Raw genomic sequence first — 17100 nt, 5'->3', positions numbered from 1 at the left:
TGCTGGCCTAGCCAGCGATGCCCACATTCCATGAAAGAATAACAAAAATGATATTTAAAAAAACTTTTACAATTATTATATGGATGATAGTAGAATGAAGGGTATGTAGGTAGTTTGATCTTAGAGTAGGTTAAAGGGTCGGCACAACATCGTGGGCCGAAGGGCCTGTACTGTGCTGTTCTATGTTCTATGTTCTATATTAAGATCAGTTGCAAGTTTCTTTTCATACTCCCTTTTTGTGGCTCTTACTATCTGTTTTGTTAATTCTTTGTGCCTCTCCCATTTGTCAACATCTGTGCCATGTTTTATATTGTTATGAATTTTCTGTTCGTTTTATGTTCCCCTTTACCTCTTTAGTTGTCCATGGATTTTTTTGGCAGTAGAGCTCTTGGTCCTTAGGGTATAAACTGATTTTATATCACAAATTATTTTTTGAACTGACCTTCAGTCGTTTTACCCATCAACAACTCAAATCTGTTCAGTTTATTGTTTACAGTCTCTGTCTCATCCCCTTGAAGTCAGCCTTACCTAAATCTAGAATCTTGGTAGCTGTTTTGTGCTTCTTCCTTTCAAACACAACATTGAACTCAATTATATTATGGTCGCTATTGGATAAATATTCACAAATCATTAGGTTCTTAACTAAATCTGGTACACTGTTCATTATTAAACTGAATATGGCCTGTAACATTGTTGTTTCTAGGACATACTGTTGCAAAAAAACTACCCTGAACACACTCAAGAAAGTTGCTATAAAAGCAAAAACTGCTGGAAATACTCAGCAGATCAGGCAGCATCTGTGGAGAGAGAAACAGAGTTAACATTTCAGGTCAGTGACCTTTCATCACAACTGGCAAAGGTTAGAAAAGAATTAGGTTTTAAGGAAGTGAAGGGGGAGGGGGTGGGGGAGAGAACAAAGGGGAAGGTTTTTGATAGGGCAGAGGGCAGGAGAGATTAAATAACAAAGCTGTCCTGGGACAAAGGCAAAGAGTGTGTTAATGCTTGTGGTGAAAGACAAAGCATTAGTTTAGAGAGAGTGTTAATAGCAGAATAATGAGCAGCTCTGACTACATGAAAAACAGACACTTGGTTAAAGAATAAAATATTTTTTAAAAGGCCAGTCATGCTCTGAAGTTATTGAACTCAATATTCAGTCTGCAAGGCTAATCGAAAAATCAGGTGCTGCTCCTCGAGCTTGCGTTGATGTTCACTGGAACACTGGAGCAGGCCAAAGACAGAAATATTGGCATGAGAGCAGGGGGGGAGCATTGAAATGGCAAGCAACCGGAAGCTCGGTGTCATGCTTTTGGACTGAGCGGAAGTGTTCCGCAAAGCGGTCACCCAATCTGCGTTTGGTCTCCCCAGTGTAGAGGAGATCACATTGTGAGCATTGAGCTCATTGACAAGACATATGGAATCCTTTCCTTTATTCGCCAAGGTATAGAATATAAGAGCAGGGAAGTTATTTTAGTTTAGTTTAGAGATACAGCACTGAAACAGGCCCTTTGGCCCACCGAGTCTCTGCCGACCATCAACCACCCATTTATACTAATCCCATATTCCTACCACATCCTCACCTGTCCCTATATTTCCCTACCACCTACCTATACTAGGGGCAATTTATAATGGCCAATTAACCTATCAACCTGCAAGTCTTTGGCATGTGGGAGGAAACTGGAGCACCCGGAGGAAACCCACGCAGACACAGGGAGAACTTGCAAACTCCACACAGGCAGCACCCAGAATTGAACCCGGGTTGCTGGAGCTGTGAGGTTGCGGTGCTAACCATTGTGCCACTGTGCCGCTGAAACTGTATGACTCATTGGTTCAGCCACAACTTGAGTACTGTGTGCAGTTCTGGTCACCTCATTACAGAAATGATGTAATTGCACCAGAGAGGGTATGGAGGAGATTGTTGAGGATTTTGCCATGACTGGAAAAATGCAGCTATGAGGAAAGATTGGATAGGCTGGGGTTGTTCTCCTTGGAACAGAGAAAGCTGAGGAGAGATCTGATTGAAATGCACAAAACTTTGAGGGGCCTGGATAGAGTGGAGGTGAAGGGTCTATTCACCTTAGCAGAGAGGTCAATGACGAGAGGGCATAGATGTAAAGTGATTGGTAGAAAAATTAGTGGGGAGATGAGGAAAAACTTTTTCACCCAGAGGGTGGTGATGGTCTGGAACTCACTGTCTGAAAGGGTTGGTGAGACAGAGACCATCAACTCATTCAAAAGGAGTCTGGATATGCACCTCAAGTGCCATAATCTGCAGGGCTACGGACCAAATGCTGGAAAGTGGGATTAGAATGGGTGGATTGTTTTTCAGTTGGCACAGACATGATGGGCCAAGTGGCCTCTTTCTATGCTTCAAACTTTCTATGATTCTGTGAATACAGTATATTAAATTGAAAGAAGTACAGAAATGTTTTACCTTTCTGACATGAGCTCATCTGTTTGTCCTAATCTATATTGAAGTTAAAATTCCTCACTAAATACACTCTGCCTTAACTGTATGCTTGTCTAATCTCTGCATTAATATTTTCTGCCACTTCACAGATGCTACCAGAAGACCTACAACTCCCACTAGTCCTAAATCCTTTTCTTTTTTCTTAATTCTGCCTATAAAGTCTCCACTGCCTGTTTTCCTCTTGTTATATCATTTGTCAACATTGAAGTAATTTCCTCCTTAATCAGTAATGTTATTCCTTTCTCTTTACCAGATTCCCGATCCTGCCAGTAGACCTTATAACATGATACATTTAGTTCCCAGTCTTGACCATCCTACAGCCTTGTCTCCGTGATCTATGAGTACCATGCCATACCCTCCAGTTCAATTTGCAGCTGCAATTCATTCAATGTGTTCTTATTCTCAGCGCGTTCCTACACTCCACACTCTGTATTTGGGCCGCACACCCAAACCTGTCCAGATACGAGGTATAACAGCAACATCAGTGAAACAAAATCATTACAGTTGTAGTATAACTAAATTTACATCGGTCATATCAATCATTTTAAACTAAAAATACCTGAACAAAATCGTATGCATAAAATAAATCCGCGTACTTTACAAACGAATTAATTTAGTTACGTAAATTATGAATTCTTAAACAAATTAAATAATTCAAAGAATCTTACACAACAGGAGACAATTCGGCCAGTCGTGCCTCTGCCTGCTCTTTGAAAGTGCTAATAATCCCCTTCTCATTCCCCATTCCTAATTCGGTTACAAAGAGGATAGAGGCTATATTTGTCAATGCAATGAACTTTCATTTGTAGAAAGACTTATGTTTTTTCCAACAAAACTAAACGTATCGTTTCAGATCTTTAACTACTTTCACGACACGTTCAAGTCCTTGGGAATGAATATTTCCTCAGCGCTTCCATCCCATTGCCCGTCACACTCGGCCCCGTTAAAGTTTTCCCACTTTGTGACAAGTTTCCGAATCGTCGCATTACCTAACACGGCTGCAGAGACCGCGGACATAGCTGCAGCTAGCATCAATTATATGAAACCCGGTTAAATGTTCTCAACAGCCCTTCAACGCTGAGTTAGGTAGCAACTGCAATAGACTTGATTAGCAACGGGAATAAACTTCCGGTGTTATTTGAACCGAGAACAGCAAATTGCTTTCATTTCCGGAGAAAAGACTCCTCGAAAAACAACTGCGAAAACACAAATCGATCGGAACTCACAGAGAGAGAGCGAATATAGGCTCAGGTCAACAGAGGGAGAGAGAATGGAAGCTCAGGGTAAAAGAGTATGGAGGCTCTGGGAAATAGAGAGAAGAATGTAAGCTCAGAATGACAGAGTGTAGGCTCAGATCAACAGAGAGAGAATGGAGGTTCAAGAATGGAGGCTCGGTTACAGAGAGAAATGGAGAATGTAGATTCAGATCAACAGAGAGAGAGAAAGAAGGAACAGAGAGCTCTGGGAGGTTTGCACGGCGAACCAAGGTTGCAGAGATAGGGTGGGCAAGATTACGAAGGAATTTAAATAAGAGGATGAGAATTTTAAATTGGAGGCATTGTAGGTTTGCAAGGATAAAAGCGATGAGTTAATGGGATTTTGTGCATTATAGGATGCGAGCAAGAGTTTTGGATGAGCTGAAGCTTACAGAGTATGGAGTGTATGGAAGTTGACCGCATATCTTTGGGTGATATTGTGAAGGGTCAACATGTAGATGAAGGGAGGGGGAGGGATGGCAAGGATAGGTCTTGGGACTCCAGAGGGAATGGTGCAGAAGCGGGAAGAGAAGCCATTGCTGGAGCTGCCCTGGCTACGATTTAAATCAATTTAAGGTAATCTGACTGACCGGGACAATGGGGGAGAGATGTTTGTGGAGAATGGTGCAGAAGACTTTGTTAAAGTCCACAGAAAGGATGAGCAGGGGAAGTGCACCACATCTGTCATGGAAGATGTCATTTGTGACTTTGATTAGGGCTGTTTCAGTGCTGTAGCATGGACAGAAACATGATTGGAAAGGTTCAAACATGGAGATGCAAGAAAGATAGGTACTGATTTGGGAGCTGATTACATGTTCAAGGAATAAAAACAGAAAAGTTGGAAACATTCAGCAGGTCAGGCAGCATCTGCAGAGAGAGATAGAAACAGTTAACACTTCAGTAAATTACCTTTCATCAGAACGTGTTTGAGGACTTTGGAGAGGAAAGGGAGGTTGGTGATGGGGTGGTAATTCTCAACAACAGAAAAGTTGTTTTGAAAGGAAGGGGGTCAGTGCCTGGGGAGAGGGAACCATTTACAATGCTAGCTAGCATGTCTTGCCACCTCTACCTGGTCTAACTCTAATTCCACAATATGTGGTTGACTTTTAATGTATTTTGTGGTAGCTTATCAAGCCAGTCCATCGTAAAACAACTTCAAAGAGCCAGAAGGTTCCGAAGAAGGGTCACTGACCCGAAACGTTAACTCTGCTTCTCTTTCCACAGATGCTGCCAGACCTGCTGAGTGATTCCAGCATTTCTTGTTTTTGTTTCAGATTTCCAGCATCCGCAGTATTTTGCTTTTATTCAAAGAGCCAGGTGTCAGATCAGGCCCAGCTGATCCTCCGAAGTTCTCCTCAACAACGTCTGGGGACTGAAGTCCAAATTGAGAGACCAGAAAGAACCTGACCTAGTTGTACTCACAGAATTATATCTTTCAGCCAACATCCTAGATTCCTCCACCACCATCCCTGGGTGTATTCTGTCCCACTGGCCAAGCTGTATACCTAAAGTGAGCATGGCCCTGGGAGACCTCAGTCGATGGCCCTGCAACATCTTATGGCTTAATGTCAAAAAAGGCTTTCTACTTATTGTCTCCTTCCACCAACCCCTCCCCAACTAACAAACCAGTATTCCCCCATATTGTACACTATTTGGAGGGAATGAAGGGCAAAACATTTTCTCTTATTGGGGGACTTTAGTGACTTACTTGCATACCCGCTGGCCAAGTCCTGATGGACATAGCTGTCAGATGAGTTCTGCATCAGGTGGTGAGGAAACCAAGGGAATAACCTTTTTTAACCTTGCCCTCACCAACCTACCTATCACAGACACATCTGTCCATAATAACATTGGTGGAAGTGACACGACACAGTCCTCGTGACAACAAAGTCTAATTTTCACAATGAGAACACTACATTGTGTAACATGGCATGACCTTTATGTTGAGTGCAACAGACCAAGGACAGATCTAGCAGCCCAAAAGTGGAAAGCTATGAGGTGCTGTGAGCCATCAGCAGAATTGTATACCATCACAAACTATATTTTCAGGACTGGCACATTCTTCACTCCTCCATTTCCATCATGCTACTTTCCTTTGGCGCAATTTCCATTTCAAAAGATTGAGAAAATTAGGATAAATACCCCTGCAATCTCCCCTACTACCCTCCTTTAGAACTCCGGGGTTCACACTTTCTGTTTCCAGTAATCTTTCTCCTTTTAGTGTATTCATCTCCAGTGTTGGCTCTTCCACACTTCCACAATACTCATACAATCGTTTCATATTCCTCTGTATGAATTGCACATTAAGTATCTATGCCATTCTGTTGACTCTCAAATGTAGGATACCCCCCTTCATCTGTAATTGGTCTCTCTGCTTCTTTGACTATCCTTTTAGTTACGTGCTAATAAAAGTTAATTATAATTTCCCTTTACATTGACTGCACTATTTTCTTATTACTTATTCCTAAAATGATTTTTTGCTTCTCTTCCATGCTTACTTTCCTCTCCCAGTATTTATCATATGCCTTTTTTAAAACATTTTTGCTCCAGTCTATTTAATAATTTTGCTTTTGATGCATCCATGTTTCTATGTGTAATATATTTAATCTGTAGGCTAGCCATCTGGTATTTAAATATTTCCCATTGCCAGCACACTGATTTTTTTTCCCCCCTGAACACAATCTGGGTTAGGCCCCCTTTCATCCCACTGAAATTAGCTCGTCTCTAGTGCAACAGCTTTATATTTGACTCTTTATTTTCGAGGTCAACTAAGATTAATATTTATGAAATGTTCTGCTACCTTCTAACCACTCACTTGCCCTGCTTCATTACCCGGAATTACATCAAGCACTGCGTCCTTCCTTGTTAGGCATGCAACAAAAAGAAACTTGTAAGGGATATCAAGATTAACACAAAGCTTTTATAGTTATATTAGAAAAAGGGTAGTCAAGGATAATGTGAGCCATTTAAAAACAGATGAGGATAATGTTGTAAATGAAAATAAGGAAATGATAGACTTATGAACATATGAACAATGATGGACAGCTAAAGATCCTCTGGTCCATCCAGTCTGTTCCACACAATTGTGATACCTTGTGCTTCACAATATATACATTGCTGCCCACCCAAAATCATGTGGTCTCCTGGGAGACACGGAAAAAAACAGATGAAACCCCAGGAAAAAAATTCTGGGAATTTCCACTAAAGTTAAATAGCAACAATGCCAAGGTAAACACTTTCATTACAGCAAAGAAACTAGGTATTTGTTCTAAAGTTTGCAGTCCCTACTTGCTCCGAAGCAGAGCTTTGTGAAAAACGATTAGTCCAGGCGACCTTTAACTCATAACCCAGGACTTCCTTCTGAATGATTCTCAGAAAATGATACAGAAATCACAATAATGCTTCTAGTCAATGTCCAGATCACTCTGACCCTGAATTCCCTGCAGTACCTACCTTTTGTAAGAAGTGATGTCTGCCCCAGCCAGAAACATGCCTAGCACTCAGCTGAAGGAATTCAGCAAATCAGTGTCCACCACATGAGATGGCAGCATGTTTCAGAGGTCCATTATTCTCTGAGAAAAGAACTACCTCCTGATATCTAACCTAGATCTGGCATATATAAGTTAAGCTTGCTCCCCCTAATCTATTTCATTGGAACAAACTGTCAGCTGGAACACAATCTATTCCTTTTATTATCTTCCAAACGACAATCTGATTACTTTGAAGTCTATACTTATCTAAAGTGTGGAGTCCCAACTCTTATGGCCGATCTTGATAACTGAGATGCTTTACACTGAGAATTAGTCTACAAGCCCTCCTCTGCACCCTTTCCAGAGCCTCAATAACACCCACAATGTAAGGAGACCAAAACTGGTCCAAGTATTCCAAGTGAGGCTTGACCAAGGTCTTGTACAAAGACAAAGTAATATGTCTCCTCTTATAGTCAATTGTACTATGAATACACTGTATTCGTTCTAGCTATCACTTCACGCGTTGCAAATATACCTTTATCTATATACTAGAATGCCCAAATTATTTTCTTTCTCCGCCTTCTTTAATGCTTTTTCCAGAAGGGTGTGTGTATGTTGAGCATTCACCTTGACCTGCATGCATAACACTGCACTTTTCCAATATTAAACATCATTTGCCAGTCATGAGCCCAATCTCCCAACACATTAAGATCCAACTGAATCTGTTGAGTATCATGTACAGTCCTAACACTCGCACAGATCTTAGTATCATTTGCAACATTGCAGCTTGTGCCCCTAACATCTGGGTCAAGATAATTAATAAATGTAGCAGAGCAACAGTCCTAACACCAATCCCAGTGGGACACCATTGATGACTAGTCCCCAAACAGATCCAAATCTATTGATAGCTAGTTTTTTCCAGCCGTTCTCAGTTCAGGTCAATATATTACCAATACATGATGCTTCAATCTTATGGAGAAGTCTGTTCTGTGGTACCTTATCAAAAGCTTTTTGGAAGTAGACAATGTCTACTGGGCTTCCCACATCCACCATTTCTTCAAAAAATACAATCAGATTTGTAAGTCATGACCTCCTTTGTATGAAGGCATGTTGGGTGCCCCTAACATGTTCCTTTCTCTTCGAGCAATCATATATTGTAGCCCTAATGATTCCTCAAGCATCTTTCCGATTACTGATGTCAAACTAATGGGCCTAAAATTACCTGGGTCCATCTTCTCACAATTTTTTTTAAAAATGGAGCTAAATTAGCATCCTTCCAGTCTATGGTATCTATCCCAGAGTGTAGTGAGCTATTCAAAATATGGTCTAGGGGTTCGCACAGAACCTGTCCCAACTCCCTGAGGACTTTTGGGCAATATCACCTAGCCCAGCTGCTCTATTTATTTTCAAATTCATAATTCTATCCAAATTGATATGTTCATCTACTTTATTACTAGTTTTATTAAAATCATTCAATGCTAATAGTCAAGCATCATCTTCAGGTGTGAAGACTGTTGAAAAGTACTCGTTCAATAGTTACATTATTTACAAACATTGAAACTACCGTTAGCCAGAAGTGTCAAGTGAATGGTCCATCTCAGGCTCCTCCTGAAGTCCTCAGCCAATTTGATTCACTCCACATGATATCAAGAAACAGCTGAATGCACTGAAAGTGGCATAGGCTACGGGCCCCAACAACATCCTGGCTGTAGTGTCGAAGATTTGTGTTCCAGAACTAGCCACACTCCCAGCCAAGCTTTTTCAGTACAACAACAACACTGACATATACCCGACAATGTGGAAAATACCCAGGTATGTCCTGTCTGCTAAAAGCAGGACAAATCCAATCTGTCTAATTACTGCTCCATCAGCCTACTCTCACTTAGCAGCAAAGTGATGGAAGCTGTTGTTGACAGTGCCATCAGATGATACTTTACTCACCAGTAACCAGCTTAGTGTCAGCCATGGCTCAGTTAGTAGTACTCATACCTCTAAATCACAAGGTTCAGGGTCAAAGTCCCACTTCAGGGCTTGAGTACAAAAATGTATGCTGACAGTACAGTACAGAGGGTGTGCTACACTGTCAGAAGTGCTGTCTTTTGGATGAGATATTAAAATTGAGGCCCCATTTGCCTGCTTGGCTGGATGTAAAAGATCTCATGGTGCTCTTTTGAAAAGAGCAGGGGAGTTAATCCTGGTGTCCTGGTGAATATTTATCCCTCAGCAACATCCCAAAAAATTATCTGGTCATTATCCCATTGCTGTTTGTAGGAATTTTCTGTGTGCAAATTGGCTGTCACATTTCCTACATTACAACAGTGACTACACTTCAAAGTACTTGATTGGCTATGAGACGTCCAGTGGTCATGAAAATCAGTATATAAATGCAAGTCTTTGGTTTTATTTTGCTGATGCGCAGTTTGAATTCTGCCAGGACCATTTAGCTCCAGACCTCATTACAGCCCTTGTCCAAACATGGACAAAGGAACTGAATTCCTGAGGTGAGGTGCGAGTATCTGCCCTTGACATCAAGGCAGCATTTGACTGAGAGTGGCATCAAGAAGCCTTCATAAAATTGAAGTCAGTGGGAATCTGGGGAAAACTCTTCACTGACTGGAGTCTTACCTAGCACAAAGGAATATGGTTGTGGTTATTGGAGGCTAATCATCTCAGCCCCAGGATATTGCTCAGGAGTTCTTCAGGGTAAAGCCTGGCTAATGGACCCGAACCCGAAAAGACCTGACTCCATGTGTCGGGTTCAGGTCGGGTTGGGTCTATATTCTGAGTTCAGCATTCAGGCTCAGGTCATTTCAGGCTGGACTGTACTGCCTCCGGTAACCAGAAGTAATCTTCCATTCAACATTAAGGTCAAGGCAGGAAATGTGCAGTCTGCACTCTGCAATGTGCGAGTGAGCGACTCTACATCATCGCGTTCATGCTGTAGCTTCCATGCAGCCAAAAGTGATTCTACAGTACACTAAGTATGGATGTAAAATGAATGCTCTCTATGGGAGAATGTTTACCAGTGGAAAGTCCTGCAGCTGGAAAAGTTAAATCTTCCGTTTGGGAACATTGCAACGCTGTTGTTTTCCGCGTTAGTAAAAGTTCAAGTGGATTTGTACAATGCAAATCTTGCAAACCTCTACTAAAATATGACAGCAAAAAGACAGGAAATTCATCTTTGCAGTGGCACACTGACAAAGGTTGTACTCAACCCACAGCAGGGCCAAGTCAGTCGTACCTAATTTTGTGCAGACGAGCGAAAAAAACATACCCACTCACAATACAAATCAGTGAGTCTCTGTTGCAAGGATATTCGACCTTTCCAAACTGTCTCTGGTGAAGGGTTTGCTGAGCTAGCACAAGAGCTTATCAATGTGGGTGCTACATATGGTCGAGTATCAGCATCAAGTGTGTTACCAAATCCAAGTACAGTTTCAAGTAGGTGTCGTGATGTGGCCGAAGAAAAAACAACTAATTTCTCAGATTACTGACATACTGAAGGATGTGAATGTAGGAATGACAACTGGCATATGGATGGACGACTACTGTAAAGTCCATTATATGTCGATAACTTGTCATTACATCACAGCAGATTTTAAACTTAATGCCAAAGTTTTAACAACAGCAATGTTTCCACTGGAGGATGCCAAAACTAATGAAAACATCATGTGTGAGATTTTGAAGCTGCTAGTGAATACTTTTGGATTCAACCCAGAAAATTTAAATAAATTAGTCTGGGTGACCGATCAGGGCGCTAACATAGTGTTTGCTCTTAGACCATATCGATGTCTGGATTGTCAGGACCACGTATATAACACGGTCTTTCGACATTCATTTGATCCAAAGGAATTAGCTTCCGAAGCTCCGGATATTGTAGAAACTATACATCCTGCCAAAGCCTTGGTGACATACATTAAACAGTCTGGTCTTGTTGAACAGTTGTCTAAAACTATAAATCCAATGGGAGAAACAAGGTACAGTACTGTGTACACTGAATTCAATTCACGATATTTATCATGAACTGTATGAGAAACTGGAACAGTATGGGGAAAACTACCGGCTGGAAAACATCGCCCCCAATGTCTTGCAGTTTTTGGTTGATTTCCTGTGACCATTGTATGAAGCTCAGAGGGAACTCGAGGGAGACCAGTATTCTACATTGAACCTGGTAATTCCGTGGTTTGAGAAACTTAAACGACTCTGTATGCCACTTTCTTCAGATACTCCAATGCAAGCAGCTGTCAGGCAACGGCACAGACAGTGGCTTCTGAAGAAAGTTGAAATAAATGAAGTGCACAAGATAGCAACATTTCCCTGGCCTAAATTTAATCAGCTGCAAATGTTGTCCAGCCATGATAGGGAAGAAGTTTGTTCTGAAGTGCGCAGACTTATAAACAACTTTAAAATAGAAGACCCTGTGAAGCAAACGAAAGTGGTTGATAATGAACCTACAGCTGCCAAAAAAGCAGTGACCGAATTTGCTGAATTGGAGAATGTTCATGAAAAAGTGGACACAAATGATGAAGTGCAGCAGTACACAGCACAGAGGCCTGCTGTGTTGGCGATGCAAATGAGCGTGATCTGTTAGGCTGGTGGAAGGAACACAGTGTTGCATACCCTAAATTGGCCAAGCAGGCTAGAAGTATACTTTGCATTCCGGCGAGCAGTCGCAGCAGTGAGAGGAACTACAGCGTAACTGGAAGGACAATCGACCAGCGGAGGACTGCCCTTAAGCCTTCCACCGTTGATTCTATTCTTTTTTTACGTGGCAATTTACAAGACCTTTTTTCTTTTTTTTTGCTATGTCAGTAACTGAGACTACTAAATCAAATTTTCACCTAACTGCCTATTGGGTGCTTTGTTGAGAGTATGCTATTTGTTTTCTTTTTAATCGACGGTTTGACACGATTTGTTTCTGTTTTATCAGTTATCACAGTGCTGTTGGTGGGAGCTTGCTGTAGGCAATGGCTGCTGCGTTTCTTACTTTACAACAGTGACTACAATTCACAAAGTCCTTCATTGGGTGGAAAGTGGTTTGGGACATCCTGAGGTTGTGAAAGGTGCTAGAGAAGTGCAAGTCTTTCTTTGTAGAGAGAAAATGGATAATCTCATGAGAAGACTGCTTAAAAATCATGAGGGAGTCAAGATGTTGTTTGAAAGTCTCGGAAGAGACAGGCTGATATTTCTGACAGAAAAGAAAAACACTGTGTGTATTTGAAAGTTATCTACAAAACTTAGTTTGGCTCCTAGAGTTGGGATCTTTACTTTTATCTATTCAAGGAGTTGGAGGAAAGATGTTCAATAAATATATAACTGTATTTTATCGCTGTTAGATTATTTGTTTTTCATTTTAATACTTCAAATCAGGGCTTCTGGGATGTTTTATCTCTTCTAAGACTGAACTGCAATCTTACAAAGGAACAAGACAGTCCATTGTGTAAAAGCAATTGACAAGCAGGGCTTGCTGATTGTTTATCTGGCAGTGCTACAAAAACTTATAAAGATCCCAAAGGGTAGATGGGACACTGAAAGCTTTGGAAGGTTGAGATTCACCCATGACATCAAATAATCTAGGGTAATAATATTTTTTAAATAAATGATACTAACCTTTATGTAAGATTGTATTAAATGTCAATGCTAGAAATTGTTCAACATACTTTGTCAACATTAACATATCTTTTTTACTTTGTAGGCTATTCGAGGTGCTGGCCATTATGTGTATGCTGATCAACCAGAAGACTTCAATCAAACAGTATTGCAGTACTGTAGACTAATAATCAGACAGCACTGTGAATCTGCAGTACTGTACATCAAAAATCAAACAGCACTGGGAAAGCCTGCTATCTGATCAGCCATTTTTCCAATCAATTAATCTTTCCTCTCATTGAAATTTAGTTTCCAGTCCAATCTCTCCAATACTGATCCCAGATTCAAACCCTGGTCTGTATTAAATTCACTGAGCTTAGGAATAGCAGTAAGAAAATGATAATTGGCCTGTGTTGCTCATGTTCAAATCTCTCCGTGGCCTTGCACCACCCCACCCCAAATCTCTATAGCCCTACAACCCTCCAAAAACTGTGTTGACTAAAAAAGGGAGGTAGAGGCCTGCTTTAGGTCGGGAAAAAGAACCCAACCCAAACCCGATCAAACCACAGCGGACCCGAACCCGACCCAGCCCGAGTCCCTCTGATTTTGCCCTGAGCCTGACCCGAACCCGCCCCGACTCGAGCCCGACCTGACCATCCCTTTACTTACCTTCCTGACACCGAACCTGCAGCGCATGCACGATGATGTCATAATGACGTCACTCTCTCACTGCGCAGACTCAGTTTCGTCCCGGACTCCCAGCTCAGGTAAGTTTTTTTATTTTTAATACTTATCAGCAGAGCACTTACCGTGTGTGTCCGGCCCAACCCGACCCGAACTCAGCCCGAGCCCGAAAGACATGTCGTCGGGTCCCGTCGGGTTCGGCTTGGGTCGCAGGCCTCTAAAGGGAGGGGGTTAGGAAATCACTAGGTTCGTACCCCTGATCACTATCCAATGAATTCCACCACAAAGTGCTCGTGTGTGGAATTGGGGGTTGGTAAGGGGCAGGGTTGGTTCCTGGTGACGGGATCAGGCTCACCCATGATTCCCCACAACTCTATCTGCAGGAATAGCCTGCTGCCAATCAGATGAAGAACAGGATCACACATTAAGAAATACCATTTGGACAAGGTACCAGAGCACAATAACATGTTTGATATCATTAAATTCATTGCGATATTCGGGTCGGGTCAGACATGAAAAAGAATTAAAGGACTTGGGCTCCAGTCAGGTTCGGTTTGGCTATGGTTGGGTCTGGTTTTAATTTTATAACCAAGCAGGCGTTTACATCAGGGCAGTGTCCCAACCATCTTCAGCTGCTTCATCAATGACTTTCCATATATCATCAGGTCAGAAGTGAAGGTATTAGCTGATGATTGCAGTGTTCAGTTCCATTTGCAACTCCTCAGATAACGAAGCGGTCCATGCCCACATGCAGCAAGATCTAGACAACATTCAGGTTTGGGCTGATAAGTAGCCAGTAGCATTCATGCCAAAAAAGTGCCAGGCAATGACCATCTCCAACAAGAGAGTCTTACTATCTTCCCATGACATTACATCACCACAGTATCCCTCATCAACATCCTGGGGCACCAATGACCAGAAATTTAACTGGATCAGCCATATAAATACTGTGGCTACAAGAGCAGGGTGGGTATTCCAAGGCAAGTGACACATCTCCTAACTCCTCAAAGCCTTTCCACCATCTAAAAGCACATCAGGAGTGTGATGGAATACTCTGGAATGGGTGTAGCTCCAACAACACTCAAGAAGTTTGATACCATCCAGTACAAAGCAGCCCACTTGATTAGCAGCCCATCCACCACCGTAAACATTCACTGTCTCCACAACCGGCACACCATGGCTGCAGTGTGTACCATCTACAAGATGAACTGCAGCAACACGCCAAGGATTCTTTAACAGAACCTCGCAAAGCCACAGTCTATTGCCTCGAACAAGGACAGCAGGCACATGGAAATATCACCTTCAAGTTTCCTTCCAAGACACCATCCTGACTTGGAAATATATTGCCCTTGGGTCAAAATCCTGAACTTCTTACCAAACAGCACTGTGGGAAGCACTCACCACATGGACTGCAGTGGTTCAAGGTGGTGGTTGTCAAGGGCAATTAGGAATAGGCTATAAATGCTGGCCTTACCAGCAACACCCACATCCAATGAACAATTAAAAAAACTAGCCAGCAAATCCTTTGAAACCTATCCTTGAATATCCTTCAATGGCCCATCTTTGTGAGCTTTGCTTTATCACAACTGAAAAGCTTTTCCCCCATTACTTTCACAATTGATGATCCTCTTTTCCATTAGGTGATCCAACAGCAGCCTGTTTTCTTCAATGTTTATTAACTGTTTTGAGTATCGGATTTAATGCATAGGAACATTTTCAGTTGTCTTTGTACATAACCAGCCATCTTGATTGTTTTACCACCCTCCCTTTTGACTTTGGGCACATATTTGCCCTCCACATTGATTAACTTTTTATTCTACATCAGTTTCAACATCCAGTACAATTGTCCAATTTATCCATTCAATTCTTATACCATTTTAGTGTAATTTGCCTGAAATCTGGTATGAGTCGTAGATTCTCAGTACCTTTTAAGTTCCATCAGCCAATTGAAACCATATAATGTCAGTCACTGCAGCCCAATGTTCTCCCATATAGAAGACTTGATACAAGGTCAGGCTCACACCTAAACACTAGATCTAATATATGGGGGCTAGACATCTTGTCTAACCACCATAATTGAATTTTTGGGGAAGTAACCAGACTGCCAAATGTCGATGGATGGAGATGCCTTTGCAGAAAGCCTTCAATAGATTCCACATAAGAGACTGCTAGCTAAATTAAAACTCATGAGTTGAAGACAAATTATTGACCTGGTTAGCATATTAGGCAGAAGACTATAGAGGGATTATAGGTATATACTCAAATTAGAAGTGACTGGTGGCGTCTCACAAGGATATGTGCTGGGGCCTCAACTATTCACTAAACTAATGACTTAGATTACACCAGAGAGCTACATATGCAAATTTGCCAATGAAATGACAATTAGTGGCAAAGTACTGTATACTTAGATATTAATAAAGTAAATGGTCAAAACGGAGATAGATGGTTTTCGATGTAGCAAGTGTGGGGATATGCATTTTGGACCAAAGGATAGACAAGGTTTTAAAATTACAAATGGTGAACAGCTAGGGAACAGTTAGTCCAAAGAAATTTAGTGGCCCATGTACATATCACTAAAAATATACTAGCCATGTAAAAAGTATAATCAAAAATGCTAATGGAATAGTAGCTTTTATGCCTAGAGGGCAAGAATATAATGGGGTATTAAGTTTTGCAACAGTTATATAAAGGCCTGGTTCGACGACATCTGAAATTACTTCTCTCAAAGGGTCATGAGTCTGTGGAATTCACAGCCCCAGAGTGCAGTGGATGCCGGGACATTGAGTAAATTGACAGATTTTTAATTAGTAATGGGTTGAAGGGTTACGGAGAACGGGCAGGAAAGTGTTGATGCCGAAATGATCGTATTGAATGGCGGAACAGGCTCGAGGGGTTGAATATTGCCTACTCCTGCTCCTAATTCTTATGTACTGGATACAGTGCACCATAGAAAGGATCTACTGGCCTTGTAAGGAGTGCAACTCAAAAGAGAGATTACATAAACCAGGCTTGTATTCACTGGAATGTAGAAGGTTAAACAGGTAACTTGATGGAGATTTTGCTCCCCCCACGAGTTTGAAAGGAACAGTTAGGGTAGATCGAATTTTTTTCCACTGGTGGGAGAGTCTAGGACAAGGGGACGTACTTTAAAGAGTCAGACATTCAGGAGAGAAGTTACAAAATATTTATTCAAAGGGTGGCAACTCTCCACAAAAAACAGTAGATGCTCAATTACTAATTTTAGACCTGAGAATTGATAGATTGTTGCTAGCCAAAGGTAGAAACAAAGGCAGGTGGATGGAGTTGATACACAGATCATCCATAATCTTACTGAAATGGCAGAGTAGACTCGAGGGGTTTAACGGCCTACTCTGGTTCCTATGTAACATACTAGTTAAGTTTCAGGCAGGCCATTTTACTATGCTAAATAATTAAATTTAGTCAATGTGAGAATTAAAATGCACTGTGGTGAGAATGCTGTTCAAGATGTGGCCTGATGGAATGTTTACTTAAGATTTTCTATGAAATTACATTGAACATTCAAATATAAGTTGGCCAGTTAGCATGTTACTGTAAATGTATATTAACTTGAAGGTTAACTCAAATTGAGATTTTTAGAAATAAGACGGAAAAA

The 17100-nt window shown here is 41.4% G+C and overlaps 1 protein-coding gene across 3 annotated transcripts in view; it reads right to left on the bottom strand.

Annotated features, from left to right (window-relative positions):
- Positions 1–3580, bottom strand: part of LOC137371396 (ankyrin repeat domain-containing protein 42-like) — a 77114-nt gene extending 73534 nt beyond the window's left edge. For 2 of the 3 annotated variants that reach the window (XM_068033922.1, XM_068033924.1), the window contains exon 1: positions 3136–3224. In XM_068033922.1, the coding sequence (XP_067890023.1) occupies positions 3136–3205 (70 nt within the window). In that variant the 5' untranslated portion in view covers positions 3206–3224. Of the gene's footprint in view, positions 1–3135; positions 3225–3456 lie in introns of those variants that run through there. The other variant, XM_068033923.1, reaches the window with a different exon arrangement.
- Positions 3581–17100: the final 13520 nt, after the last annotated feature.

The sequence above is a fragment of the Heterodontus francisci genome, chromosome 6, assembly GCF_036365525.1.
Source record: "Heterodontus francisci isolate sHetFra1 chromosome 6, sHetFra1.hap1, whole genome shotgun sequence".
Lineage (NCBI taxonomy): Eukaryota > Metazoa > Chordata > Chondrichthyes > Heterodontiformes > Heterodontidae > Heterodontus > Heterodontus francisci.
Note: the sequence above shows the minus strand (reverse complement) of the source record. Positions and strands in the feature narration are given on the sequence as shown.